This window comes from Drosophila ficusphila, unplaced genomic scaffold (assembly GCF_018152265.1).
Source record: "Drosophila ficusphila isolate 14025-0441.05 unplaced genomic scaffold, ASM1815226v1 contig_106, whole genome shotgun sequence".
Classification (NCBI taxonomy): Eukaryota; Metazoa; Arthropoda; class Insecta; order Diptera; family Drosophilidae; genus Drosophila; species Drosophila ficusphila.
In genome coordinates this window covers 10,389,928-10,415,584 of record NW_025063993.1, presented here as the reverse complement: position 1 = coordinate 10,415,584, position 25,657 = coordinate 10,389,928, and the positions used below count along the sequence as shown (strand labels likewise).

At 40.8% G+C, this 25,657-nt stretch overlaps 5 protein-coding genes across 14 annotated transcripts; 4 read left to right on the top strand and 1 right to left on the bottom strand.

The window, feature by feature from the left end:
- Positions 1 to 354: 354 nt before the first annotated feature.
- LOC108086990 lies at positions 355 to 2,816 on the top strand. 6 transcript variants are annotated; one of them, XM_017184123.2, is made up of 8 exons: positions 1,064 to 1,251; positions 1,304 to 1,471; positions 1,524 to 1,649; positions 1,707 to 1,912; positions 1,971 to 2,147; positions 2,210 to 2,344; positions 2,430 to 2,609; positions 2,711 to 2,816. In XM_017184123.2, exons 4-8 carry the CDS (start codon positions 1,820 to 1,822, stop codon positions 2,765 to 2,767), a joined length of 642 nt encoding a protein of 213 aa, XP_017039612.1. In that variant the 5' UTR covers positions 1,064 to 1,251; positions 1,304 to 1,471; positions 1,524 to 1,649; positions 1,707 to 1,819; the 3' UTR covers positions 2,768 to 2,816. The 6 variants fall into 6 exon arrangements, with proteins under 6 accessions (XP_017039616.1, XP_017039614.1, XP_017039615.1 ...); XM_017184124.2 differs by having other exon boundaries at positions 2,662 to 2,816; XM_017184122.2 differs by having other exon boundaries at positions 2,658 to 2,816.
- A 95-nt stretch (positions 2,817 to 2,911) lies between these two features.
- LOC108086991 lies at positions 2,912 to 4,534 on the top strand. Its single transcript, XM_017184128.2, has 5 exons — positions 2,912 to 3,010; positions 3,070 to 3,249; positions 3,312 to 3,446; positions 3,537 to 3,716; positions 3,764 to 4,534. Exons 1-5 carry the CDS (start codon positions 2,951 to 2,953, stop codon positions 3,917 to 3,919), a joined length of 711 nt encoding a protein of 236 aa, XP_017039617.1. The 5' UTR covers positions 2,912 to 2,950; the 3' UTR covers positions 3,920 to 4,534.
- Positions 4,535 to 5,461: 927 nt separating this feature from the next.
- Positions 5,462 to 6,390, bottom strand: LOC108086971 (cuticle protein 16.5). 2 transcript variants are annotated; one of them, XM_017184087.1, is made up of 2 exons: positions 6,307 to 6,390; positions 5,462 to 6,236 (listed from the first exon to the last, which is right to left on the bottom strand). In XM_017184087.1, exon 2 carries the CDS (start codon positions 6,215 to 6,217, stop codon positions 5,462 to 5,464), a length of 756 nt encoding a protein of 251 aa, XP_017039576.1. In that variant the 5' UTR covers positions 6,218 to 6,236; positions 6,307 to 6,390. The 2 variants fall into 2 exon arrangements, with proteins under 2 accessions (XP_017039576.1, XP_017039575.1); XM_017184086.1 differs by having other exon boundaries at positions 5,462 to 6,246; positions 6,307 to 6,383.
- Positions 6,391 to 7,547: 1,157 nt separating this feature from the next.
- Positions 7,548 to 8,390, top strand: LOC108086972 (cuticle protein LPCP-23). Of its 2 annotated transcripts, XM_043208280.1 has the most exons (2): positions 7,548 to 8,189; positions 8,316 to 8,390. In XM_043208280.1, the coding sequence occupies exons 1-2, from the start codon at positions 7,548 to 7,550 to the stop codon at positions 8,388 to 8,390; spliced, it is 717 nt and encodes a 238-aa protein (XP_043064215.1). The 2 variants fall into 2 exon arrangements, with proteins under 2 accessions (XP_043064215.1, XP_017039577.1); XM_017184088.1 differs by having other exon boundaries at positions 7,548 to 8,390.
- A 3,575-nt stretch (positions 8,391 to 11,965) lies between these two features.
- Positions 11,966 to 12,757, top strand: LOC108086967. Of its 3 annotated transcripts, none has more exons than XR_001771156.2 (4): positions 11,966 to 12,135; positions 12,194 to 12,355; positions 12,417 to 12,531; positions 12,594 to 12,757. XR_001771156.2 is itself a non-coding variant. In XM_017184080.2 (4 exons), the coding sequence occupies exons 1-4, from the start codon at positions 12,053 to 12,055 to the stop codon at positions 12,669 to 12,671; spliced, it is 453 nt and encodes a 150-aa protein (XP_017039569.1). In that variant the 5' UTR covers positions 11,969 to 12,052; the 3' UTR covers positions 12,672 to 12,757. The 3 variants fall into 3 exon arrangements, 1 of the variants encoding a protein (XP_017039569.1); XM_017184080.2 differs by having other exon boundaries at positions 11,969 to 12,139; positions 12,406 to 12,531; XR_001771155.2 differs by having other exon boundaries at positions 11,977 to 12,135; positions 12,406 to 12,531.
- The last annotated feature ends 12,900 nt before the right edge of the window (positions 12,758 to 25,657 follow it).

The window sequence follows — 25,657 nt, the reverse complement described above, 5'->3', positions numbered from 1 at the left end:
GGACTCGGCAGCGCTTTCCATCGCCACATCCTGTTTTCTTTTCATTCATTCCAGCGGCTGGCTGTCGAAAAAATGTCTGTTATGTGGCTACAGAATTTTGCAGTAATTAATGGCAACTGTTTGATTAAAAAATTCCATAGCAGCTTCCTTTGCAAGGACGCATGTGGATTTAGTTCTAGTTTTTCTCCTTCAAGCCGTTTCTCGATTACAACCGCGGTCAAAAGCTGCGGGCATGAATAAATCTATGCAAATTCCAGGGATTTCTTAAAGAGTTTCTTGAGCTTAAATTTGTATATATTTACACTTTCAGTTCAAAAGAATGTTTATAGTAATTTTAAATTTTTTATTTCTAAACATGAAAACATTGTCAGACATTTCAACAACTCATAACAAAATTTCGACGTTTAGAATGTGCTTTTGTCCCACGAAAGGTCTTAAAATATTGCTTTTGGTGATTATACATATTACCGCAGTGAGTTTAGAATCCTTTCTCGTAGAAATATTCTGTACCCACTACGCAGGGATTTAATGTTGCTCAAGTAGCAAAGGACATCAGTTTGCTGGATGTAGTGGTTGGCCATCATCATATTGTTCTCATCATAAGTCTGAGCTTATGTTTATTCATCCTTATTGTTCTCTCGATTGCGATTTATGCAGCGGTTCGCCATCATATTTTGATTTTAAACGTGGTTCGTCCAAAAATATATTTGTTTAATGTGGATTTTACATTGTTTGCTTTAAATTTAAGACACTCATTTCCTTGGTTTTTAAGTCATTGGCAAAGGCGATAATTTTACTTGTGTGTACATTCACTGGATCAAACCTTGAGGAGACTGCCGCACACGTTTGGTTTATCGTGTGTTGGATATTTACGGTATGCCAAATTAATTTATAAGTTATTAATAATTTTCTTTAAATACGTTTTTTTTTCCAGAACAGATGTGCTGCATGATGTCAAATTTATGTTTTTCTATGCGGTTGAAAGAAATTGCTAGAAATGGGGAGTAATTCGAGAAAATATTGCATATGTATACTGACAACAAGCCATAAAAGAAATCGTAATAGTAAAAGTAATAGACTCTTATAACTCAACATATTAAGAATTTGTTTTTTTTTTTACTTGAGAATCTTGTCAGATATTTTAAAATCAAAACAAAAGTTAAAATTGGTACTTTTTTACAAGGTAGGATGTGCTTTTGTTCCACGCTTGGCTTAAAAATATTTCTTTGGATATTAATAGCTGTTACCGCAGTAAGTAAGATGGCTTAATTAACTATCTGCAAATTCTGGACTTATTTCTCAGGGATTTAATGCCGGCCAAATAGCAAACGACATCAATATCTGGGATATAGTACAGGGTTATCAGCGTATTATTCTGATTGTAAGCCTGTCCATGTCCGTGATTGTAATTGTTTCTCTTGTTCCATTAGTTTATGCCACAATCCGCAAAAGTACTCGAATTATTTACGGGGTGCGTCTTTTTAAAACTAATATGTATCAACTGTCTTAGTGTTTGCTTAAAGGTAGTCATTATTTTAGTACTGAACTTTGTGGGAAAGCTTATCATTCTCTTTGTGTGTATTTGCACTGAAAAAAATCCCGACAAAACGGCTGCCCATTACATGTTTATTATAAGTTGGTTTATTACGGTAAGGTGAAAAAGTAAATTATTTATGTATGGCAATTTGAGCTCTTATTCTGAACAGTTTTTGTGTATGGCATTGGTTACCGTGTACTGGATTCGCCTTTGTGACCTTGCTATAGAAAACGAACAAAATTAGTCTAGTTTTTGAGAATTAAAATCAACTGCAAAGACGAAATGGAAAATAACCAAGCGGATCAAAGGCAACATGACAATCGGAAGTTAGGAGCCTGCCGCATTGTCATCTACCTTTTGGTTATAATTTCCTTTGTAAGTAAACCCAAAAGGGTTTAAAATGTAGAAGAAATATAACATCCTTACAACGCAGGTTCTTTCTATTGGAAGCATTTATATATACTATATGCATGTTAATGCCGTGGATTGCTGGAAGTGCTTGCATAATTCTTATATGATCATCGGCGTTGTCACTTCGACTTTGACTTTGCCACTTGTTTTTATTACCCTTCCTTTGGTTTTCCTGAAATCAGCTCGAGGAATTCGGATTGTGGGTACTATCGGATTTAATTTTGTAATATGAAAAAAAACTTGATTCGTTACACCTCACAGTTCCTGCCATTTCTATTTGTTTCCTCACTGGGCGAACTCTTGATGTCATTGGTCTTTACGCAGGGTTATCCTGTTAACATGGATGTTATGCGAATGTGGAAAAACGAGAAGAGTTTGGAGTTCTTCGAAGTCAATGTGGGACATAACTCTATCTTTTTATTGATAATTAATAATTAATTAGTAATTTAATTAATTAATAATATTTAAACTTCATTTTTAGTACAAGTGCTGTGGAGTAATGGGCCCTGACGACTACTTTGTGGCCACCAAGAGCTTACCGAAATCCTGCTTCAAGGACCTCAGTAATCGAGAAGAAGACCTGCATACCATTGGCTGCTTCAACCAATTCTTTGACCCGCCCAAAGTTCTCTACAGCAAATTTATCTCCAGTATAGTTAAGGTAAAAACAGATCCGAATTATTTAAACAAATGTAAAGTTTTTCTTCAGTTAGGATTATCTGGTATATTATTTGTTTATATGCTTATGTTAAAACCAACCAGAGTCCGACGTCGTACGCTGCGATCCATAAGTCCAATGGCTCGTCGAAGAACACGTAGAAATGATTTTGTTATGGCAGATTAAAGTATTAAATTATTGTTAGGTGTACTCTGAAACATTCTTTAATTTTCAGTTATTTCTTGTTAATTAAATACAATTTTTAAGTCGTCATACCTGCGAATGCAGTGTCATTCTAGGAATCTATCTATTCTAACTTTTTTTTAAGGACAACTCGGGCAAATATGAAAAAAAGTGAGAGGATCATCCGTTATGTGATCTACATTTTAGTGTTGGCCGATGTGGTAGGTGTCCTTCTAAGATCTCATGAAAAGATATTGCCAAAACACCCACACACCTGCAGGGATTCACTGTGGCGGACATTTATATGTACTCTCGCAGTTTTCTGCAGCATTTCCATTGCTGGAAGTGTGTGTACAAATCGTATTTGATTGTTGCCGCATCCGTGTCGGCTTTGAGGATTCCACTTTTTATCGTTGGCATTCCATTGATAGTCCTAAGGCTGCACAAAAGAATTCGAATTGTGAGATTATATTTGATCATTTTAACAGTGAGAAATAGCATCACGATTTCTATTTTTCGCAGTATCTGCCGGTTCTTTTTCTGGCCACTTGGTTGCAAATGATGATGACTGTTCTTGTGTCACAGGAGTACCCAGTTATACGTGACGTACTTCGAATATGGACAAATCACCAAAGTCTGGATTTTTTTCAAAAGACTGTAATTGCTTTGTCAAATCTTAACATGTTTCAAAAAAAGTTTTTTTTTATATTTTATTATTCTTTTATTAAAAATATTGAATTTTTTCAGGAAAAGTGCTGTGGAGTTGTGGGTCCTGTTGACTATGTATTTGCCGAAAAAGTGATCCCCTTATCCTGCTACCGGGAATACAAACGGAAAAAAGCGAATCTGTACAGAGTTGGCTGCTCCACACAATCCATAAAGCCGCCGTTTGTGCCTGTTGTACAAGTGGTCTCAGTCCTCATCCAGGTGAGTAAAGATCTGAGTTTCGAATGCCGGACTAAGTGCCTTTTCAGTACGGACTAGTTCTCTGCATACTTCTGTACCTCATATTGCTTAAACGGAGGATTCGTCGCAGAACTCAGTGGTCGGTGTATGCCAGTGAAGGAGAAGTGACTCCAAGTGATAGTGCCAGTGAAGGAGAAGTGACTCCAAGTGATAGTGGTGATTAAGAATCTGTTTGGAACTGGGAAGTAACCTCAAAGAGGCATCTGCTTCCAGTGAACTTTAGAGTTACTTCTCAGATCCGAATGGAGCTTAAGCATCGGATTTTCATGTGGAATTCAAATTCGGTTTCACTTTGCAATTTACATTTCCCCTGTGAAAAGGGGAATGGGTATTGGCATTGGCGTGCGAGACAAATTGGATGCTGCTGGCTCTCGTCATATTTCACGGACTGCAATCAATAACGATAAACACTTGAGTCGAAAATCCAATGTCCAGAATCCCTGCGATGGCATGCATATGGATGAGCCAATAAAGAAATCAACAAAGCATGTCCGGCGATTGAAAAAGTATTGCAAATACTGTCGGAAGAGCCGGGACAGCCGGGGAATCGGAATCGGACTCCAATCCGGACAATATGCAAATGCAGCTAAGCAGAAAATATTCAAGGACGATCAGAAAACCTCCCAACCGCCCGAGTTTATTTCCCTTTTATGTCTCTCGTCCCGCGCATAAATTTTATTGTTGTCAACATTAAATTCTAGTCGTGGAAAACAATTTTGCAGCATTTGAAAATCCATAAAATATGCATACAAAATTGTCCGGCGGAACGACCAACTTTATGGCTAAATAGTTTGCTCCGGCCCACATCGTTAATGCCTTTTTTATGCGTGTGTTTGGGTGTTGGCCCAAACTTTTTAGCCGCCATAACAATAACGGCAGCAACAACCACACTTTGGTCAAGCTGCCGAGAACCCATCGCAAAGTTTATGGAGTGTGGAGGGGTGGCTGATGAAAATACTGTACTGAGTTGGGGGGCCAAAGGGTCGGTCATGTGGCTCATTAAACTTTGGCCAACAATTTTTTGTTGCACCCCACCGGCAAAGACAAACGAAAAGTTTTGCACTAAATATTTGCACCCCCGACTTAAAAAAAAAGAGTGGAAAAAGGAGTGCAAAGTATGGGGGTTTTAGGTGTTTCGAGAGATTCGGAGTGGGCAAAACATTTCTTGGCACACATACGCCCCATTAAACGGTAGACAAATGGAATGCTTAAAATAACATAGAGGGTGCAAGGTTTACTTTAAGTTCTGGTTACTGGGATTTATTTATAAGTGGCATATTAGAGGAATAAGGATTATAAGTGCAACTTTGTTATTGCTTGACTGTTCATTTATTTATTGTTTAGTTGACTCACAAAATTTAGCTGGACTTACTAATTTAGTTTTTTTATTTGAGCTGCAGAAGGTGCTTTGAGGTTTAAATGTTTGTTATTTTTATGGATGTACTGTATGCATATACATATATCTGCTGTTTATATAAATGCCATAAAGAAACCCTTTCCCTCTTTTTTCAGAACAATTAAATGAACATGACATGTCTGGCTAATTGTGAACACCCTTTCTTCACACCTGTAATTCCAGGTAATTCCAGGTTATAATTACTTAAAAAGCGAGTTCGTGTTTTGCGCAGCTACTAACTGACTTTCTTTATTTCTTAACGGACAAATCAACAAAGTGTCAACAAAGGCAACAACTGAGGGTTCACACCCTAGTATCCCCAGTGGGAGCCGAATCCATCGAAGCTGGCGTGGGCGACCACAGCAGCTGGAGAGTACTTCACGAAGGCGGCGGGAGCGGCGGCCACCACGGGAGCGGAATAGACTGGAGCAGGAGCGGAGTAAACTGGAGCAGGAGCAGAGTAAACTGGGGCAGGAGCAGAGTAGACAGTCTTGGCCACCACTGGAGCAGGCGCAGCGTAGACAGCCTTGGCCACGGGAGCAGAGTACACGGTCTTGGCCACCACGGGAGCAGGAGCAGCATAGACGGTCTTGGCCAGAACTGGAGCGGGAGCGGAGTACACAGCCTTGGTCACAACTGGAGCCGCAGCAGCGTAGACTGGAGCGGGGGCGGAGTACACGGTCTTGGCCACAACTGGAGCGGGAGCGGAGTACACGGTCTTGGCAACAACTGGGGCAGGAGCGGCGGCGTAGAAGGACTTGGTGATCACGGGAGCGGGAGCGGAGTAGAGGGTCTTGGGGGTGTAGACATTGTTGGTGATGCGGGAGTCCACCTTGCTGACACTGGAGTACGGGGTGACCACGTTCTTGGAGTAGGTGGACACGGTGCCGCCGAAGGAGCGCACCACATTCTGCTGGGTGGTGCCGACGGCATCGAAGTGCGGCTGGGCCACCTTGGCCACCACGGGAATCGGGGCAGCGGCGTAGGCGGTGGCAGGAGCCAGGTAACCAGCACTTGCCACGCCCACCAGAGCGGCGAAGGACAACAGGACGTACTTGAAAGCCATTTTGGGTTTATTAGATAGACTGTAGGAACCTAAAAAGTGAAACTGATGTTGGTGGTAAGCTGCAGTGGCTACTGATGCTTAACTCTTACCAATCGTCTGTTTTTATAGCCAGAAATCGCAAATGTCTTGCCAAATTTCACGGCCAGCTGGCAAATTAAATTCGTGTGTGCTCGTATGACAGATTGACTTAGGCCTAAGCCCCGAGAAACTGGTTCATTGGGTCGACAAATGACTGTGCTATTTTGAGTTTCGGTTTCAGTTTCTTTCCGTGCTCCGTCTCGTTTTCAATTGGAGGCCAGCAGCTCAAGTGCCCCACACCCAAAGTGTTCGGGAAAGTGAATTATTTTGAATACTCGTACTATCAGCAGCTCATAAATTTTCCACAGGCAGCGGGGAAAAACTTTTATTTTCCCGGCGCATTTTTCCATTAAATTGAGTTCCACTCGAGCAGCAAATATGAGGGGATGATGTTCCTTGTTGCTGTCAACTTTATCAGCAGGGGTGTCAGTGGTTTTTTTTTCGGGGGTGTGGCAGTCAGTTGTTTATGATTTTCGTTCGTTCTTTTTCCAAAGGGGAGCTGAAAAGTTGTTGTGCACTTCAAGAAGGGAAATCTTAAGTTGAAATTAATGATCAGAAGTCAGAAAGTTCCAGTGGGTTTCGAAAAGGTGTTAAGCCAAGATCAGAAATCTATTTCAAACTTTGAGAAAACATATTGTTGAATATTGACTGAAACATAAATATAAATATTTTTTGGGTCACCCAAAACTTTGGCAGTAAATTAGGAAGAGGGCATGTAGCACTTCGTCTTGTTTGCTGTTCTCCCCGTCTTTGTTTTCTTTTTGTTTCGGCCAAGTTTGGAAAATGAATTTTCCTGCTCCGCTGCTCACGGGCGCATGATGAATATTTATTGAAATTACCAAAGTTGACGCTGCTCCAAATTGAATTGTGTTGCCAACTTGGGATGCTTCTTATTTCCACAAATTCTACTGTCTTTTCCTCCATTTCTTCTTTTTGGCAAATTGTTATTAATTTTACACGGGGGCCCTGAAGATTTTTTGGCTCCGCAGCGAGACCTAATTACCACGTTTAATTTATGCCTGCAAATTGGCATTCAAGCGGTTACGACGCAGGTGAACTGCCATCGCATTGTGGGCAGTTCGATTACCGCAAAAATCGCGGTAAAAAATGGGCAAAAAATTAGCAGTAACTGGCACGCGTCGGATGCGTATAAAAGCGGCAGCGTTTTGGCCAAATCAGCATCAGTCGCAGCCCAGCCAGCCTGCCTTCAGCAACAGTCGTGCAAACAGTTAAGTCATTCCAAAACCTTAAAATGGCCTTCCGCTACCTCATCCCTCTGTGCGCCGTCTTGGCCTGCGCCAATGCCGGTCTCCTTGCCAGCCATGTGGCCATCGCCAATCCCTCGGTGGACGCCGTCGCCTCCACCCAGCAGGATGTGGTGCGCTCCTTTGCCGGCACCGTGTCCAGCTACTCCAAGGCGGTGGACACCCCGTACTCCAGCGTGAGGAAGAGCGACACCAGGATCCAGAACAACGTCTACACCCCGGCCATTGCCAAGACCACCTACGCCGCTCCTCTGTACACCCAGGCCACTCCCATCGTGGCCAAGACTCTGGTCCATGCTCCTGCTCCTGTGGTCGAGAAGGCTGTCTACGCTGCTCCTGCTCCAGTTCTGGCCAAGACTGTTTACTCCGCTCCTGCTCCCGTTTTGGCTAAGACTGTCTACTCCGCTCCTGCTCCAGTTTACGCCGCTCCTGCTCCAGTTTACCACGCTCCTGCTCCTGTTTACCACGCTCCAGCTCCCGTTGTGGCCAAGACTGTTTACTCTGCTCCCGCTCCAGTGGTGGCCAAGACCATCTACTCCGCCCCAGCTCCAGTGGTGGCCAAGACTGTGTACTCCGCCCCCGCTCCAGTTTACCACGCTCCCGCTCCAGTTTACGCTGCCCCCGCTCCCGTTTTGGCCAAGACCGTGTCCTATGCCGCGCCAGTGGCCACCACGAACGTGAACCACGGACCCGCCGCCACCACCTACACCCACAACGCCCCCGCCCTGGGCGTCTCCAGCTACGGAAGCTCCCAGACCGTTCAGTACTCGCCCGCTGAGAGCGTGTCGCACATGAGCTTCGATGGATTCGGAACCCACTGGGGTTTCTAAGCCAGTCTTTGGTTGAGCCTGTTGGCTCGAGCTGTTGTTAATGTTTGGTGGTCAATAAAGACGGAGATCGATTGTTGCAAATTAAACACAAGCCGAGTGGCAGAGCAGACCTTCCTGGGAACAATGGGCGAAACGGGTTTCTTTCTGCCAAATCATCGATTCGGCGGCCTTCGATGGGGTCTCACTTTGAGTGGGGGCGGGTTAAGCGGCTTTGTGTTCAGTTGCGGGGGCGTGGCATGTCGTGTTTTATGGCTCTTTAATTGGATTTAATATTTTTCGCACACCTTTCCCCCGAAAGCACTTTAAGCCGGAGCCCATAACCTCTGGCCCAGTTGTGCACTTGTTATAATTATTGTCAGTTAATTAACGGATATTTATGCTCGCATAACCGCAGCGCCGCTTAAATGGCTTACACGTTCGGGCCCGAAGCTTAATCTTGACATTTGCCTAGAGACCCGACTGGGGATATGTGGTCCATTAATGGGTCGCAGTTTAATGGCTTCAATTGGATCCATTGACAGGCGGCCAAGGGGGAGAGATCAGCAGATCAAATGCGTGTTTTGACAGAGATATTTTGGCGCTCGAGTTGTGCAATGAAAGGTAAACGATATGGGAAGTGAGGTAATAAATAAATAATGAAGTGGGTAATTGAACAACGCAATGATTTTATAGTAAGAAGAATAAGACTATATTTTTATAGCTATATCGGCACAGTTTTATCTATGCAAACAAACACGAATACTTTATGAATTTTATCTATTTTAAATTGCTTCAATGATTAATTAGTTGTCAAACTTGTACATCTTCTTTGAAACCCATTCTACACCAATTTAAGTTCCCTTTCTTTAAAAATCTATGAGTTTACTTACAAATTAGCAATTAAGTTCCATTGGCCTTTTAAAGCCATGACACTAATGAGACATGCAATGGAGCTGATCGATTCCCCCCAGACAAACTGTCAGTTGGCTAGACAATAACAATCGAATTAAATGAAAACGTGTCCAAAAAGGCGTAGAACGAGGCCCCAAGTCTTGGAATTTTTGCAAGCCAAATTAGCTGCATTTGTTGTTATTTGCCTGCGCTTTGACTTGCGATTTGATTGCGCATACGCCCCATGCCACCTGCCACATGCCAAATGCCACATGCCACATGCCACATGCCACATGCCCCATGCCAAAATGTGCCAGATTGTCCTCGTCTGAGTTGACAATTAGTCAATAATTTATTTCAATTTCATTTGGCATGCCAAGCACACTTACACACCCCCAAGATTTTGGGGCCTAACTGCACTTTAATTACATTTACATTTCGGCCTCAGATTGTCGCTTTAGTTTTTGCCAGAAAACGAAACTGACATGCGGGGTAAATTGAAGATCCAACCCTGCAATTGTTGCAATGCAATTTAGGTAAGCGAATTTTCATGATTTAAATAACAGCATTATGTGTGGCATACTCTGTGTGTGTGTGTGTGTGTGTTTGTGTGGCTGAAAAACTGCAGACAATGTGACTTTGCTGCTCGGTATTTTGTGTTTTGTCTGACTCGCCGGCTGTGTGTCCTGCTATAATTTAATTATGGCTGGACATAAGACGCATAATAGGTCATAAATCAAATTTACCTATCCCACGGGTCCATGCCGGGCATGACACTCCAGACGCCGTCACAGACACAGTTTTCTATAGCCATTGATGCACGGAAAAAAATAAGTAACAAATAGGAACAATTATTAAGCACACACTCTTTCAGCAGCTTACCAATTTTTTAACCAAAATCGATAAGGTAAATTTATTTTTATTTTATTTATTTAACTTTGATGTGCTTCCTTTTTTCTCTCTGTAAAACAAGGACGTCCTGTATCTAACCCCCTTTCCCTCCTCTTTGATGGACATTATGACGACTCTGTCTCAGCAAACAATTAGACAATTGATGCATCTGCTCTGGCTGTTGTGCCCGTCTGTTTGAATTTGCATTTGTGCCAACATTTCTATTGCAACTTTGACTCCACGGAACCACAAAAGGGCCGTCCGAATCGGCGACTGTAACTGCCGGACTGTGACTGCATTTAATGTGACTTCTGTCAGGGGCAGCCGCACTCTGAATGCGTTGCAATTGAAACAGTTCGGCAGCAGAAATGCAAATTTGTTGCCTTGTTTTCAACCAACTGTTTTCTATGTTATTTTTTTGGGTGTAAAATATAACAGGGTGTTACAAAAAATTTGATTGAAATGTACTAGATTTTTTATATGCCAATTTAATGTTTATTGCTACTTTAACAAGTCAAGTAAACTAAATAGAACAAAAAACAAGAAAGGAATCCCTTTTTTTTATAGAATTCTAAGTCTATACATTTTGTGATTTAAATCACATTTGGGAGTGACATACCTCTAAATGTTTGTATTTTGATTCTACAATAAACTGCATCATCAGAAAATTTTTTATATTTTTAATTTTAAACCCTTTAAGCCCCTTACCAAATTTACAAAAATTGAGTTTGCTGAAAATTTATTTTGTGTCCACAATTTTTCTTATTTTAATCAGATTTTGAAGTGGAATACCTCAAAGAGTCTAAAAGTTAACAAACTGCTTTAATCCTAAGTCCTTAACTTTTCCTATTATAATACGCTCTGCAAGAGTATAATAAAAAGTAAAAGTAAAACCATACCAACTCGTGCAGAAGTAGAAGAAAAGAAAGTAGATTTTCCATCGCGATATGTCATAGAAGCAGACAAAACCAATTGCTCTCGTTTTCTACATTTTTTTTGCCACCCAACTGATACGCATCCTGAGGTACATTAAAATTTAATTTTCAATTTAAAGACTGTTTGTATTCTATTTGCTCCACGTTGCGAAACAAATAGGTGATGCTAGCTTAAAGGTCGTTTTCACTGTTGATTTATCATCACCTTATGCAAATTGACCGCTTACCTTTGAGCTTTATCGCGAACATCTGTAAAAAGCTCTAAGTGGGGGTTTTCTATTTCGCCTTTTTCCGGGAAATTCCCTGGCCTCTTCCACCCCGTCTTTTGCTGCCACGTGCAATGTCAATGGCAAGCGATTAACATTCAATTAGCTTTTGGCTCCATCAATGATTTTATCGCAGCGAGGAGGTCCTCCTGTTGCTGCGGCTGGTTTGAGTGTAAATTGTGGCAAATTATCATTAGCCCGTTTTGGGGACCCAACAACGACTCCGGCCAACGACATCTTCAAAAGGTTTTTATGACATCAGCAGCTGTCGTTGACAGATTATTGTGGCGATTATTTTAGCAGAGCGGCAGGACACACAGGACAGATACCAGATACAAGATACAAGACGGCAAACAACAAACAAGACTCCAGAATGGGGGAACATCGGGTTCTGGCTTTTGTGCGTTCAACTGGAAATTGTCAACACTGTTGTTGGCATTGCTGGTGGCCGCTTTGTCGTCCTTGTTGCCCCGACACATGTGGCAGGACTCCGAGGACTTCGTCCTCTGGCCGCCACTTAAACATCTTGCGGCTTAGCACTTGTAAATAACTAGCTGGAGTTGAAAAAGCTGTCACATTTTTATAAACACCACAAAGAATAGAATGGGTTGATGTATTTTGTTAACAAATCTATAAAAATCTTTATTTTTTACATTAATTACGTGAGTAAGTCAGATTTATCAATCAATTCAAATTTGTCATGCCTTTTCAGAAATTTCTAAAATTGTGCAGTTGCCCAAATCTTATACTCAGGGCCTGTCTGCTGCTTCTAATAATCATAACGTTAGTGAGTTGGTAACCTTTTTGATCTACTGACTAATAAGCATGAACGCATCCGCAGGGCCTGAATGTCATGGAAATAGTACACAATATAAGAACCGTGGAGCTTGAAATCAATAAGCCTTTTCTAGTCATAAACTTAGCAGCGAGCTTCATTATTTCCATTTTCTTGGCATTAGGTTTTTATGGTGCTGTTTGTAAAAGGATAGGATTAACAAAATTGGTGCGTGATACAATATTTGAATTTTCGTTGATTATGACAAGTGCTTTCAGCTTTTATTCAGTTTGATAATCTTCTGCATCGTGAAGGTGATTTTTTGGATTGTGTGTGGAAATCTGGAAAGTCAGTTGAGCGAAAACATCGCTAACTCTTGGTACCAGCTCACTACGGCATTTGCAGTACTATACAATTTAATAGATAATTTCTTTAGTTCAATAATTTATGTATCAAATTGTTGCAGGTAGCCTGTGCCATTACGGCAGCTGTATTTTATATGCGGCTGCACGATGATTCTCGGCAGTTTCAACATGACTTTTGATCCTTGTGAAAACATAAAGGTTTTAAATAAAATGGAGTGTGGAATTTTAAAAAAATAACCTTGCTCCTATTTTGATGTACAGACAATTTGCTTGGATATTTTTGAATTCCCTCTTTATTTGCAAATACAAGTCCCCGCTTAAATCTTAAAGTTTTCCCCCGGAATGTGACCTCAAAGTGCTGATGAAGTTGTTGATATCGGCAGGCGTGGCAATTTGTGGGTTGTGTGGGTAATCAAATTACATGCGGAATTATGGACACCCGCAGGACGATAATGGCAGCCAATAAAGATGACAATGACAAGATAAGCGCGGCCAGGAGCGGAGGATGTGACCCCCGCCGGGGTCATCTGGCGGCTCCATTTGTGCAGCTTTAAATGAAATTTAACGATGCCCACAAATAATGTGATACTTTGCATTTTAAAACACTTTTGCCACCCGGTCGGTCAGAAGTCAGGGATCGGAGTTCCGAGTCCGGAGTCCAATGCTCATTACACGCATTTCACTTGACACTTTTATTGGCATCGGAAGCGGAATGGGTGAGAATACGGGTCATTTTATGGCCAAGAACGGATGCCGATAAGGCATTAAATGTGTTCAGCCATAAAGTCGCCGGCCACATCACTCAGCATTTGGCCAATTACGCAAATAAAAGTGTGCACCCTCCGAGAAAAATGGAACGTGTCGAAGTGCTGGAAAAAACAGCGCGGTTCAAGGATGTGAAGTGGCTCATTAGAGGTGTGTGCTGCGCTGCCCCGAAGGTTGTGCCGGGAAATTGTGTGGAAAAACGCTCTCTAAACTGGCGCTTTTCCACAGAAATATTTCCAAAGCCCTTGGCCAAAGCCAAGCGAAAGTGTGAATAGCCCTCTCTAATTCAAGCACGAGCATAGAATTGTGGACAAATAAGCATTTCATTTCTTTTAATTCCCCAACTGGCGTAATTAAAGGCGAGGCCTGATTCGCTTCCGGCGGTTCTCATCGGATTCTGAGCGGGAATTTTGACTGTCGCCAAGCTGTTCGGTTCGGGGCCTTAACAGCATGTCGTCGACGTTGTTGTCGTTGTCCTTGTCGTCCGGGCGAATGTCCTGCGGCTGATTAAAATCTATTAGAGTCAAAGAGATGTAAGACACTGTGCAGGCGGTAGATGCCCTCCACTGCGGGGGATGGCCAACCAACGGGCGGTGGGGGGATACTTTGGCCAATGACTTGCCATGTAAATGTCGACGGCGACGGCCACGCAATTGAAATGCATGCGGCGGAAACTTCCAACTTGTCATAGAAGAGTATGCAACATGGGGCATAATGAATATATCCTGAATTCTGAAAGCAATAAAAATAGTTTGGATACCAACATTTTTAGGGTTGTTCTAGAATACCAAGAAATACAATTTATTTCCTTTTAAATATAAATAATAAACATAGTAAAACAGGCTATTCATTTTCAAAATAAATAATTCCAAAAAAATTAGTTGACTTGAAACCTTTATTTCCTATAAACTTGAAAATATTCAAAGATAGGGTATCTGGAACTCAGTATTCTTTTAAATTTCCCTCCCCCTTTTCAAGGTTCTTGTTGCTGTCAGAAGTCGCACACAAAAACTTTGCAGTGCAAAGTTTTCAACGGAAATTGTGCAGCTGTTTTGTGTGTGGGCTTTCGAGTCTCGTTGGCCTGCTCTTAAATATACTTGTAAAGGCAAATTTGTTGAAATATTCATTTAATGGCTGCCACGCCCACTATCTGTGTTGAACGCCCCCCTTATCAGCGCGTGCAGGGCGGTGCTTTCAATATGATTATTCATGATTAAAGCGCGTGCCGGGTGGGTTTTTATCGGTCCAAAGACATTGGCCCAACGATGCCGAAGTTCGATAGGAATTTTCTTATAAATTGTCGCCCCCAACAAATGTGTCCGCACCGATATGAGGGAGCATGAGGGGGAGAAAGTAACCCCACACGCCGGCGTAATAAAGTGATTTTAAAGGGCACTTTCCCGCACTTCCCTTTCGCTTCGATGGCTATGCGTAAAATTTCCATTTGTGCCATGCACTCAACTTTATTGAACTTGAAGTGGAGACTGCGATAATGTTTGGCTGATAGAGCGAGCGAGCGGCACATGTGTGCTGCTCCAAGATGTCCTGGCTTTACAATTCATTAAAATTTCATATAAACGGGATGAACAATGGCCAGATAGCGTAATTCATTTTGCAGCTGCAACTTGTGCAGAGAAAGAAATAGTTGGCCCACTTACATGAATATATTTGTTAGCTAAACAGTTGATAAAATTTAAATTTAATGTTGAAGTATTATAGTTTACCCAACATATAATATTTAATAGATTGAAAAATGTATAAATATAATGGGTATAGAGGTAAAGAGGTATAGTCCAAAGTTATTACCTTAAAACTTAATTTTCACTTTGATAAAATAAATGTATTTTAAGTAACACATCCCTGAAATATTATACATATTTTAAGTAACACATTCCTAAAATATTGTATGCATTTTAAGTAAACTTTTATATTTCTTACTGCACACTATTATTAACTGGTAGTTACAAATGCACCACAATAACGGGTATTAAATGCACTGGGAAAGCGTCAAGTCATAAACAGCTCATCAGTCTTGGGCAAAGCGGGAAAGGAGCCGCTCCCGTTCCGCCCCAACGGTAATTATGCGCAACGCGCGACGCCGCTGCAAAAGTTGTGCTATCACAACTCATTGTCTCGGCGGGCAGGAAGTGGCAGCGGCAGGAGCCGGCGGCAAAACATGCCACCAAATGGGGCAAAGGGCGGTGGAAAGGGGGGGGAATCCTTTTGCCTTTTGACGCTGATAATGCAATTTCCGCCAACCGCTCTCTTATCCCCGCTCCACTGGCGTAATTTACAGCCGTGCAATGTTTCATTTTTGTTGCGATGCGTCCTTCTGGTCGTCCTTAAAGCCAACTGAGCCAACTTGGCCAACGGGGCTAGTTGCGGCTATTTATCTACATAAAGTTAATTGAAAACATTCAAATGCCACGGCGACTGCGTGATGTGTCAACATCTTCTGATGCCGCATAATCCCAACCCGTCGACTGAGTCGTTTCAGACACCTATCCTTAACCACTATATAGAACTAGAAGGGAATTTTGGGCTAAAAGATATCCTAAGGGGAAATACCCAAATATATTTTACTAATGAATCATTTTGTTATAACTTTTAAAAATAAATAAATTTGTCAGGAGGAACCATTTCATCCATTCTTAATTAAAGAAAAATTTAAAGTTGTTATAAGTTTTAAAATCTTAGAAATATGATGATACAACCTCTGAAGTTATTGAACGAGATTATTATGTATTGTTGATAAGAATTCCCCCATATACGATATACCCTCTCCAATCTCCTCTTACCGGGCAAAACAACAATGAACAACGAAATGAAGGCACTGCGCTTTTCCCTGGTTTTCCTCGCCAGCGTCGTCTTTATTACAAATTGGTTTTGTGCACTCACCACTCGCATGTTTCGTGCGCAATTTGCACCACCGAAATGAATATGGAGCGGGGGGAAAACTCTCGACAAATGTGCAGAAAAAATAAATTGCGGAACACGAAAAGGTGAGCGGAAGGGCGGAAACGTGTCCAACTCGCCACGTTAACGAAGTGAAATCGAAAGTTTAACTGCGGTCAGCATTGGGCACTGTCATTGTCTATCGCTTTGCTACATCACTATATCCCGACACCGGTTTCCTGCTAGTATCTCCCCAGCTGGCTGTCAGATTGAATGGTTTATGTGTGACACCTTTGACCGGCCACCGAGGTGTTTTTCCGCCAGAGCTTGTCCGCAGCCAGACGACATAAATTAAAATGCACCTGCGAAAAAGGAAAACTTTAAGCATCGACTGGAAATCACAGGCGAACAAATTGGAATCAAAAAACCAGGGAATATAGTATTTGATTTAGAAGGCTATTTCGCCTATTTAATAAATATATATTTTTCATCAGAAAAGATACTCCCAATTGTTATGTAAATCCATACAGCAATTTTTAACCAATTCTTTAATTTCCGTTCGAACCATTATTTAAAAAGCCTTCTAATCAAAATAATTTTTTATATCAATATTCTACTTCCACACTGACTCAGTTTTCCTAATGCGATTACTCCTGCTCAACTTAACGCAGAAAATCCTATTGCCTGATTTCCGGACTCTTTTATTTGCCCAGCAAAAGTCACGTGGCATTCATAATTCTTAAAATGACGCCATCAGAAATTATGTAGCAATGCTAAGTGCACCCAAACAGCTGTCCCCCACTTTTTGGGGGACTAAAATCTACGTGACCAGCATTTGTCGTCCCTAAAATATTCGGGGATTTTTTTCTTTTCTCATTTTTCGGACACCGGAGTAACAATGGGGAATTGATTTCGGGTTTTGGCCAAGTGCAAGCTGATTATGGAATTAAAACATATTTCTGTGCTGCGAACTTAAAACTTTAAGTGGCAAAGGTTGTCGCCGCGTTCTTAGTACGTGACATTCTTTTGCTTTCCGAGTTTATCACGTGACAAGTTTTCCAGTCTTGCGCTTATTCTCCGCACACCCATTTTCATTTTCATTGTCGGATGAAAAAATAACTTTTCATGTGTGCGAGTGTGTGTGTGTCGAAAAGGGGATATGAATAAGCAAACGAAACTACAAAGAAGTTAACTACAAAAGCGGTCTGCGAAAGTGAACTTGGGTTACAAAGGCGAAAAGATCGGAGGAGTTTGGAGTGCTGGAAAAACGCAGATAAATAACATTGAATGTGAAAACACAAGGGAAAACGGAAAAAATAAACAATACGCCTTTTGAAATGCTAAACGTGCCGCTCTCACACACGCAAAAAGCTGAGGCCAGGAGCGTTTTTCACACACTTCACAAGGACGCGTCGCAGGACTCGTGTTCTTGTGTATTTTTATTAGCACACCCACACATCCGTGAGATTCTCCGACACCAGTTAATCTTCTTGTTGCTTGCCACACGCCCAGTGCCAAAAACATTTATCTTGTCGTATTTATTTTGTAGCACATTAATTTCGCTTCGTGTTTCATCTCAAATTGACTTATTTGCATTCGGTTTAATTTGTACGAACATCAATACTACCCCGAAAAAAAGGCCAAATATGGGGATGTTGCGGCCGACACAGCCACAGGTGTTGCAAGTGTCAAATTTGTGATTGATGGAAGGCTCGGCATGCCATAAAAAATTATGAGATTTATTCTAAAAAGTTTTTTCCTTCGGAGGGGTACGTAATGATTTTTCAACAATCCGGAAACAACAATCTGTTTTACAGGTTAATAACTAAGGTGGGGCTTATTTTTGACTTGGCTTGATTGGCACTTTTCTTGATTAAAATGAGGAGAGGGAGAAAAGGTTAATGTCAAATAATAGGTACTATATCTAATAACTAAAATTTTTCTTCAAGATTTCTTTTTGAAATATTTCCAACTGAAAGCTGTCACTACAAGTATAATGATCAGTAAATGTAATTTAATTTAAGCCACTTAAATGAATTGATTTTTCACAAGGCCCCAGTGCAATATGAACTCCAACTAACGAATTCAAAAGCCAAATGAAATGATATTAGCCACACGGCCGTAGTTCGCTTCATGGACCAGCGACGACAGACAAAATGCATTTTTCATAAAGCAGACAGCCATGGAGTGGGACACACATGTCTGTTTTTTTTTTTTTTGCTTTTCGGGTTTTGGCCAGGTTTAGTTTGGTGGTTGGGAGGTAGTTTTGGGGGCGGACTACCTGTAGACGTCCATCGACAGCCGGAGGCTGGCAAGTTGGAAAATGGAAAATGGGAAATGGCCGAGAGCGCAAAATGTCATCCGAAATTGCGATTGCGTTAAAACTCTATAAATACCAGAGTAACATGCAACAACGAAGTGCGGCCAAAGGACATGCCGATATGGCAACAACACAATCTAATCCGGTTATTGCATTTTAAATGTATTGTGCAACACACTCCCGCCCAGGGGCGTGGCCAGCCATGATTTCGCATTAAATTATTTGCCAGGCAATTACTGCCGCCTACCATCGAAGGCCCAGTTCGGATTTGCTGCTTTATTCATTTGGATCGCATGAGTGTATGCAGAGAAGTAGGAGAATCTGGGATCGCACCTCGTAATGCGCTTATCGGGAAGCCAGCAAGCCAACAGCAAACTCTTTCAAATTTTAATGTAATTTAACAGCATTTTAAACAGCAGGAGTCTGCGGCCGGGAAACCACAATGGCAAAGCCGATGTGGCAGTGCGAAGTTGCAAGTGTGGGTTTCCGGACGGGAGTCCTGCAACAGTTGTTAGTCCTTGCCGCAAAATTTTAGTACGGCACACTTGGCAAACTTCCTGATGAAGATAGCAGATGGCGCAGGACTTGCTCCCAAGGTAAATACACAGTGAAAATATAAATACAGAATTTAGAAAAAAATCAAAAGCGTTGAAGAAAATGTAATAGTGTGTAGCTGTGACTTGTTTAAAATGCCGAATTTTCTTTTAATGATTTAGCAAAAACCAAACTGGAAAATCCCGACTGCAATTGGCTAAAAGATTGGAGAGTATTATTTTAGAAAACTCCTGTAAGAATCCAAGGACAACAAAATATTTTTGATGTTGCTAAGAATTTTGCTGGATAAAAATAGAAAAGCCAGAAACAAATTAAATTTTGTCAGTTTTTTTTAATGAATAGTGAAGGCATTCATGAACTGGCAGAATGGCTAATCAATTGCGCGCACATTGAACACAAATCAAATTGCAAACTTGCCGCGTCCAACGATTTTTGCAGAAAACTTTTCCGGATTTTCACCCGCCCACTGACTTTTCATTGGCTCCATCCTACTCGAGATCAACTTTTGCTCAATTTGATTTTTCAACAAAATAGGAAGAAGAACTTTTTGCCTTTTTACCTGCCCTTTTGTGTGTGCGTCTACTTTTGCTTGTCGTTAAACAAACTTATCCAATAAAACTTTTGTCAACATTGATTTAAGGCTAAAGAGGGTGCATATTTTGGGAGGGATAGGGGAGATTGGAAAATCATTTGACATTTCGTTTGCTTTTACCATAAGTCAAAAGATGTTAAGCGCCAAAGAGATGAAAAAAGTGTTATCAGGTGCGCTAAATACTTGAAAGAAAGTTGAACCAGAAAGCGGCTGAATATCGGGTGAAATCTTTAAGGAAACTGTATAATAAATATATTTTCAATATAATATAATTCCATGTTAGAAATTTAAAATTTGTGAACGTTATTAAAAAAACAAATATAACTAGAATAAAAAAATCAGCTTCAAGCCTCATATGAATAAATCAAGAGCTAACCTTTTTACTTAAATCTTCAGAGTTCTGTAACACCCTACATTATGACTTTTCCAAGTCTTGTTAAACTAGAATCTCAGGCACCTGGTTATACCAAAGTAAATACACCCCATGACCCATTCACAAACACCCACACCGCACTTCTAATGTGGGCTTAAGTCAGTTTTTGTCCTGTCCTCGAACAAACAGACGGAAAGTGTTGGCCAGGCCGCATAAGTAGAACAGTCCAAGGCAAAAGTTTTCCCCTGCAACGTGATATCCTTGTTGTTTCTGTGGAAATGCATTTACAGTTAGCTGACTCTGGCAGCTTCTCTTTATCCACTTCTACTTAAGACTTTAATAGTTGCAAAAGTTTTCAACGCGCGCGGGCTTAAGTAGCTGCTCTTCGAGGCAGTGCTTAAAATGACTGGAAAACTGCCAACATAAATCTGGCCACAACATCTTTTACGTTGCCACTAGCCAGAAGTTAATGCCGGCCACGTAAATTGAAGATTTAAAGAATCAAAAGGAGGAAAGCAGGTTGGGGAAATCTCGACAGGATTAAAAAGTTCAGCAGACAAGCAACAAATTGACGCGTATCTTTTGCATATTGAATATAACTCAAATTGTGTTTGGCATATTAAGCGGGAATCATTCGGGAAAATCGAAAGCAAATCCCAGACCACCCCCTGAAAAAAGAACCGCCTGTCCGTCTGGCGGAGAAAAGTGATTTTTCTTGTTGGACTTACGGCTTAGCGACGCAGCAATTTCCACTGCAAATTCAGCCATTCTTGGCAATAAGTTTTAAGCCAAGATGGCTTGCGTTGGCGTCTCTTGTCAAAACAATGACCCCAAATGTCTAAAACTTAAAGCGAATTTAGTTAGTCGTTGAAATTGCAAGTAATTGTATAATATCATATTGTTTTCCATTACAATTATGCAAACTTCGATGGATTTTCTCATTCAAATTACTGTTTACTTGATTGCAATGTTTGTGCCACTTTGTCTGGCTTAATTCTATTGACATTTAATTACTCGTATTATTATGGCAAAGTCGGCCCATTGAAAATATTTTAAATAAATATTTCTGCCCTTTTGATTGTAATTCAAGCTTATGGAATATATGCGAGCCATTGAACAGGGCGAAAACCGCGTTATTTTGTCAAACATCGAGGTCCCCGAGGTTAGCTTTTAAAGTTTATAATACAAAAACTATTAGAAACAACAAAATGAGTTATGGTAAGAGAGTTGCATTTTAGCAAATTATAAAGTAGTATAACCTAATAAATAATTTAAATATATTATTATAAATGGATTATATGTCATGTGATAATAAATAAATCTTCCCTCTCTGCAGCGATGTCATTCACAGAACAATAAATTTCCAGGATATTCCATATAGACATGCCAAATTTACAAGTGGTCAGTGGCAGCGACGCTAATGAGCCAAACGCAATGCAAATTGATAGCCCTTTTTTGACAGCCACGCCCACACATTTCGTGCCGCCCCCCGCGAAACGGTTTGGTGTGGCTTAAGGGATTAGCATCGTTATGCGCACTTTATTTGCTTATAAACGCAGCGGCGGTGGAAAATGGAATTCCGTGTAATTGTTTTTAATTTGCATGCATTTATAATTCAACATTTTCGCGGCCTTATGAAAAGCTCATTTGGTTACGAGTGTCCTGGGCCCTTAAGTCCTGTCTACTTCAAAGTGTTAATGAGCTGGGAGGCTGCCGTAATTATGCAAATTTTTAATGAGTGTGAAAATGTTTCGGGCCGAGCAACAAGTGCTTCGCGTCTCGGTCCTTGGAAGGACCCTCCCCCAAATGGCGGCTAATTCCATTTGACCCAGAAGCCCCAAGCAATCCATTTACATTGCTTCGAATACCTCGTTGCCTCCTGGAGCCTTGCCACTCCGATCCCCATACACTTTCCCCTATAATCCCTCGAATGTGAGAGCCATGAGCTCAGTTGACTGCTGGCATTCGGTCTTTAGATTTATACAGATTTTGTCAAACAAAACATGAATTTGCACTTTTACACAGATGTGTGAATGGCTGAAAGAGAGCCCGGCGAAAGCCGATTTGGTGCCATTTAGCTGAAGCAATATGGTTAAGCCCTTCAGACCATGATTCGCATATGGTCGAAAGCACGTGGCGCTGCTTTCAAGTTTATTTAAGCCGCAGTGAGTAAGAGCGTGGAGATAATACAGAAAAATCACACCTTTGGCAAGAAAATATAAGCCAAAACAATGTTTAGGAGCGAGTGATATATATTCAAAATTATTTTCCCAGAGGAACTTCGACTAGCTCGACTAGCTCCAATCCAAAATTGGACAAAAATGCTATACAATAACAAAATTCATTCATATTTTTATCGATTAACAAAAATATTTGTTATATACAGAATGTCAACTTTTATAAATAAAGACAGACTGCGAGTGAAATGCAGTTTGTTATGGAAATGAGCTCGTTTATGGTAACTGCCTTTTTCAATTAGTCCGTGACAGTGGCGGATCCAGGATTTTGATAAGGGGGGGGTCCAAAATTTTTTAAGGGGGGGGAATTTTAACGCAGTAATTTAAAGAAACTCTTTATTAACTATTATGACAAAGAAAAATTTACTAATCTACAAAAACAAAACAACTTTTCATATAATAATAAAAAAACGAGGCACTTCTGACGTCGAAGCTTATTTCGTGCAAGCACTTTAATGTTCAATAACTTAACTATTTCTTAATTTTTAAACTTTTTTTAGCTCCTATCCGTTTGTTAAGGGCTTTAAATTAATTTCATAAAGATTTCAACATTTTTCTAGTTGTTTTAACGGGTATTTTAGCCCACTTCTGCAGTAAAGAAATCTTCAGGTCATTTTCGTTGGAAAATCCACTTTTTCGAATCTCCAAGTCCAAAATTTTCAACAATTGTTCAATAAAATTTAAGTCTGGAGACTGTGTTGGCGTATTAATCCCATTGGGACAGTTCTAGATCAAGAAAGGGCTACAAAAAAGAGCCGGGTTGCACCAAACCAAATATTCAACGATCTCGAGAAGCGCTGTTTTGTCCGGAAAACTAAGGAACACCTCAAGCTATCGGTTTCAAAAATTGCTGCGCAGATTGAGATCGAAATTGTCAATAAATTTCACCCAAATACAGTTCGGAACATATTGCACCACCATAACTTTAATGATCAAGTTGCATGAAAAAATATATTCAAAAGTATACAAATATGATGCCTTGGGTCAAGTTCGCCATGGTGTTAGAAATTCGGCCGATTTATTTCTGGAACGACGAAATTTAAGCAGACGAATCAATTTTTAATTATTTTGGGTTGGTTGGAAGACGCTAAGTGAGGAGATGTTCCAATACGAAGATGGAAACTAAAAAGTTAAAAGCAATGCATTGGCACGGCGGTGACCATGTCATGGTTTGGGCTTATATGGCTGCATCCGGGGCCGGGAACTAAGTTTTTATTGCCGGTATCATGAATGTTAATATATATTTAACAAATTACAAAGAAAGTTTGGTGAAAAGTGCCAATAACTTGGCTAAATGGAATCGATTTAGATTCAACCAAGAATATGACCCAAAGCCTATTGCTAGAAATATATGTTTTGGTTGATCTAAAACTGTCCCAACGGGTTTTGGCGGTGGTACCCGTTACCACAGCAACTCCAGAACGATCATTTTCGACTTTGAGGAGAATGAAAGATTATCTGAGAAACACGATGGGTCAAGAGCGTCTCAATGGTCTTGCATCTTTGAACATTCATCATCGCATAACTTTGACTGAAGACGAAATTCTCAGAAAGTTTTTTGAAAAACCTCGGAAATTTAAGAGTGACTAGAACCGTTTGTGGATCATATATAATATTTTTTCTTGATTTATTATTCGAAAATAAATTAAAATTTGTGTAAAACATTCAAAAAATTACGAATTTTTATTAATAACTTTGTGTTTCAACTGCACCAACATGCCCAATAAAAGCATAAAATTTGAAAGTATATGATCCCATGGGGGGGGTCCGGACCCGAAAACCCCCCCCGTGGATCCGCCACTGGTCCGTGAATGCAAGCAAGGACCTTCACTCCTGCCTTCTCGGTCAGAATTTCTGGCCGGTGTCAGAATGCAAATGCAGATTTTTAAGCCCCTCGGCGGCTTTTGCGCAAACAGATTGTAAACAAATAAATGCCGCCGGCAGGCACACAGATGCATTCGGCGGTCAGTGGCCAGATTCCAGGATGAAACTCATTCCATTCCTTGGTCCATATGCACTTCACTTCACTTTTGGGCCACGCAGAGTTCAGTCTGCTGAAACCTTTTTCGCACTTAAGTGGTTAAATTGGCTGTGATAAATTGTTGCCGAGTCAAAGTTGTTGACGCTGCGGGGCACCTCAAGTCACGTGAAGTGGGTGGTGCGGGTGGTTGGTTCGAATGGGTGGTGTGAGTGGGTGGTGCGAGTGGGCGGAAAGTGCGTGATAAGCCCACAAGGACGCCAAAGTAACAGGCTGACACTCTCTCATCTGCTTATTCATTGAGTGCCTGCCGCTGACAGTAATCATAACGCAGTCATCAGCTCGTGATATTGCTGCCTCCTGACATATGACATCTGGGAAATGGGGAAATGGGGACGAAAGAAAATGGAATGTGGACTATTAATATGCCAGGATGTGGAGGGTTTTGCTCAGTGAGAGAAAACAGTTCATTTGTTTTTATCTCAGTTTTAATCAGTTAAGTTTATGTAAGTAAACACACAACAAAAGTTAATCCAAAATACTCCAGATTAAAATCGGAATATGAGCAATAAAAAAGTCACCGAAACCCTGATATTTGCATAGCTAAGGATCTTCGTAAAATAAAACAATTTTTGCAGATGGAATAAATTGCAGAGCGCTGAAATTCAGAAAGCTCTGATAACTTATTTTTCTCTGTGCAGTAATAGTAGTAATAGGACCCAAACGCCAGCGTATAATGAGTGGTGTCTAATGGGTGATGGCTAATGGAGCGGTGGTTAAAAGGTGGGTTAACCAATGGTTAATGGGAGGAGGACGTTCCTGGCACTGATGGAAACCTTTTAGCTGCAGTTGCCGAATTAAATGTCTAGCCAAGTGCCGTTCATCTTGATTAGCCGTGTGGAGTTATGAGTGAGGAATGTTCCATCATTTAAGTTTCCAGGAATTCCCAAAGTGTGAGCAGTGCTAGTAAGCAAATTTTTACACTTATCGCAGCAGTCACATCGGACAATCTTGATGTGCATATCATTTTTATGGGCAATTCATGCAAAATGCTTCCTGCTGCCGACAACACCAAGAAAAACCCCAAAGGCAACATCGAAAATCCAGGAAAATTTCAACGCTTGCATGATTCTTTAATACCCTTAAACGTAAGTAATTGTCCAAAAAGTGTTGTTCAAAAATTTCATTTGGACGATTGGATAACAAATGTTATGATGTTTATTATTTTGTTGTTTTATTATTTCTAAATACAATTTCAAATTTTTTAATGACTTAAGTCTTATAAGTCATCGCTTACTTTGTGTGGCCGGTTCTTTAGCAATTCCGCACTCGATTCCCAGCTGAATTTATAGGAAAATGCACACAACGTCACGAAAATAAAAACTCTACCGAAATACCCATTAAATTAAGCCATTATAAAATATAAATATTTTCTGCAGTTTTTGCCAAA

Coding starts and splice junctions, on each gene's coding strand:
- LOC108086971 (XM_017184087.1), bottom strand. CDS start 6,217: ATGGCTTTCAAGTACGTCCTGTTGTCCTTCGCCGCTCTGGTGGGCGTG.
- LOC108086990 (XM_017184122.2), top strand. CDS start 1,820: ATGGAAAATAACCAAGCGGATCAAAGGCAACATGACAATCGGAAGTTA. Junction 1,913..1,970: donor TTTTGGTTATAATTTCCTTT/GTAAGTAAACCC, acceptor CTTACAACGCAG/GTTCTTTCTATTGGAAGCAT. Junction 2,610..2,657: donor TTATCTCCAGTATAGTTAAG/GTAAAAACAGAT, acceptor GTTTTTCTTCAG/TTAGGATTATCTGGTATATT.
- LOC108086972 (XM_017184088.1), top strand. CDS start 7,548: ATGGCCTTCCGCTACCTCATCCCTCTGTGCGCCGTCTTGGCCTGCGCC.
- LOC108086991 (XM_017184128.2), top strand. CDS start 2,951: ATGAAAAAAAGTGAGAGGATCATCCGTTATGTGATCTACATTTTAGTG. Junction 3,250..3,311: donor TGCACAAAAGAATTCGAATT/GTGAGATTATAT, acceptor TATTTTTCGCAG/TATCTGCCGGTTCTTTTTCT. Junction 3,447..3,536: donor TGGATTTTTTTCAAAAGACT/GTAATTGCTTTG, acceptor GAATTTTTTCAG/GAAAAGTGCTGTGGAGTTGT.
- LOC108086967 (XM_017184080.2), top strand. CDS start 12,053: ATGCCTTTTCAGAAATTTCTAAAATTGTGCAGTTGCCCAAATCTTATA. Junction 12,140..12,193: donor TTCTAATAATCATAACGTTA/GTGAGTTGGTAA, acceptor ACGCATCCGCAG/GGCCTGAATGTCATGGAAAT. Junction 12,356..12,405: donor GGATAGGATTAACAAAATTG/GTGCGTGATACA, acceptor AAGTGCTTTCAG/CTTTTATTCAGTTTGATAAT.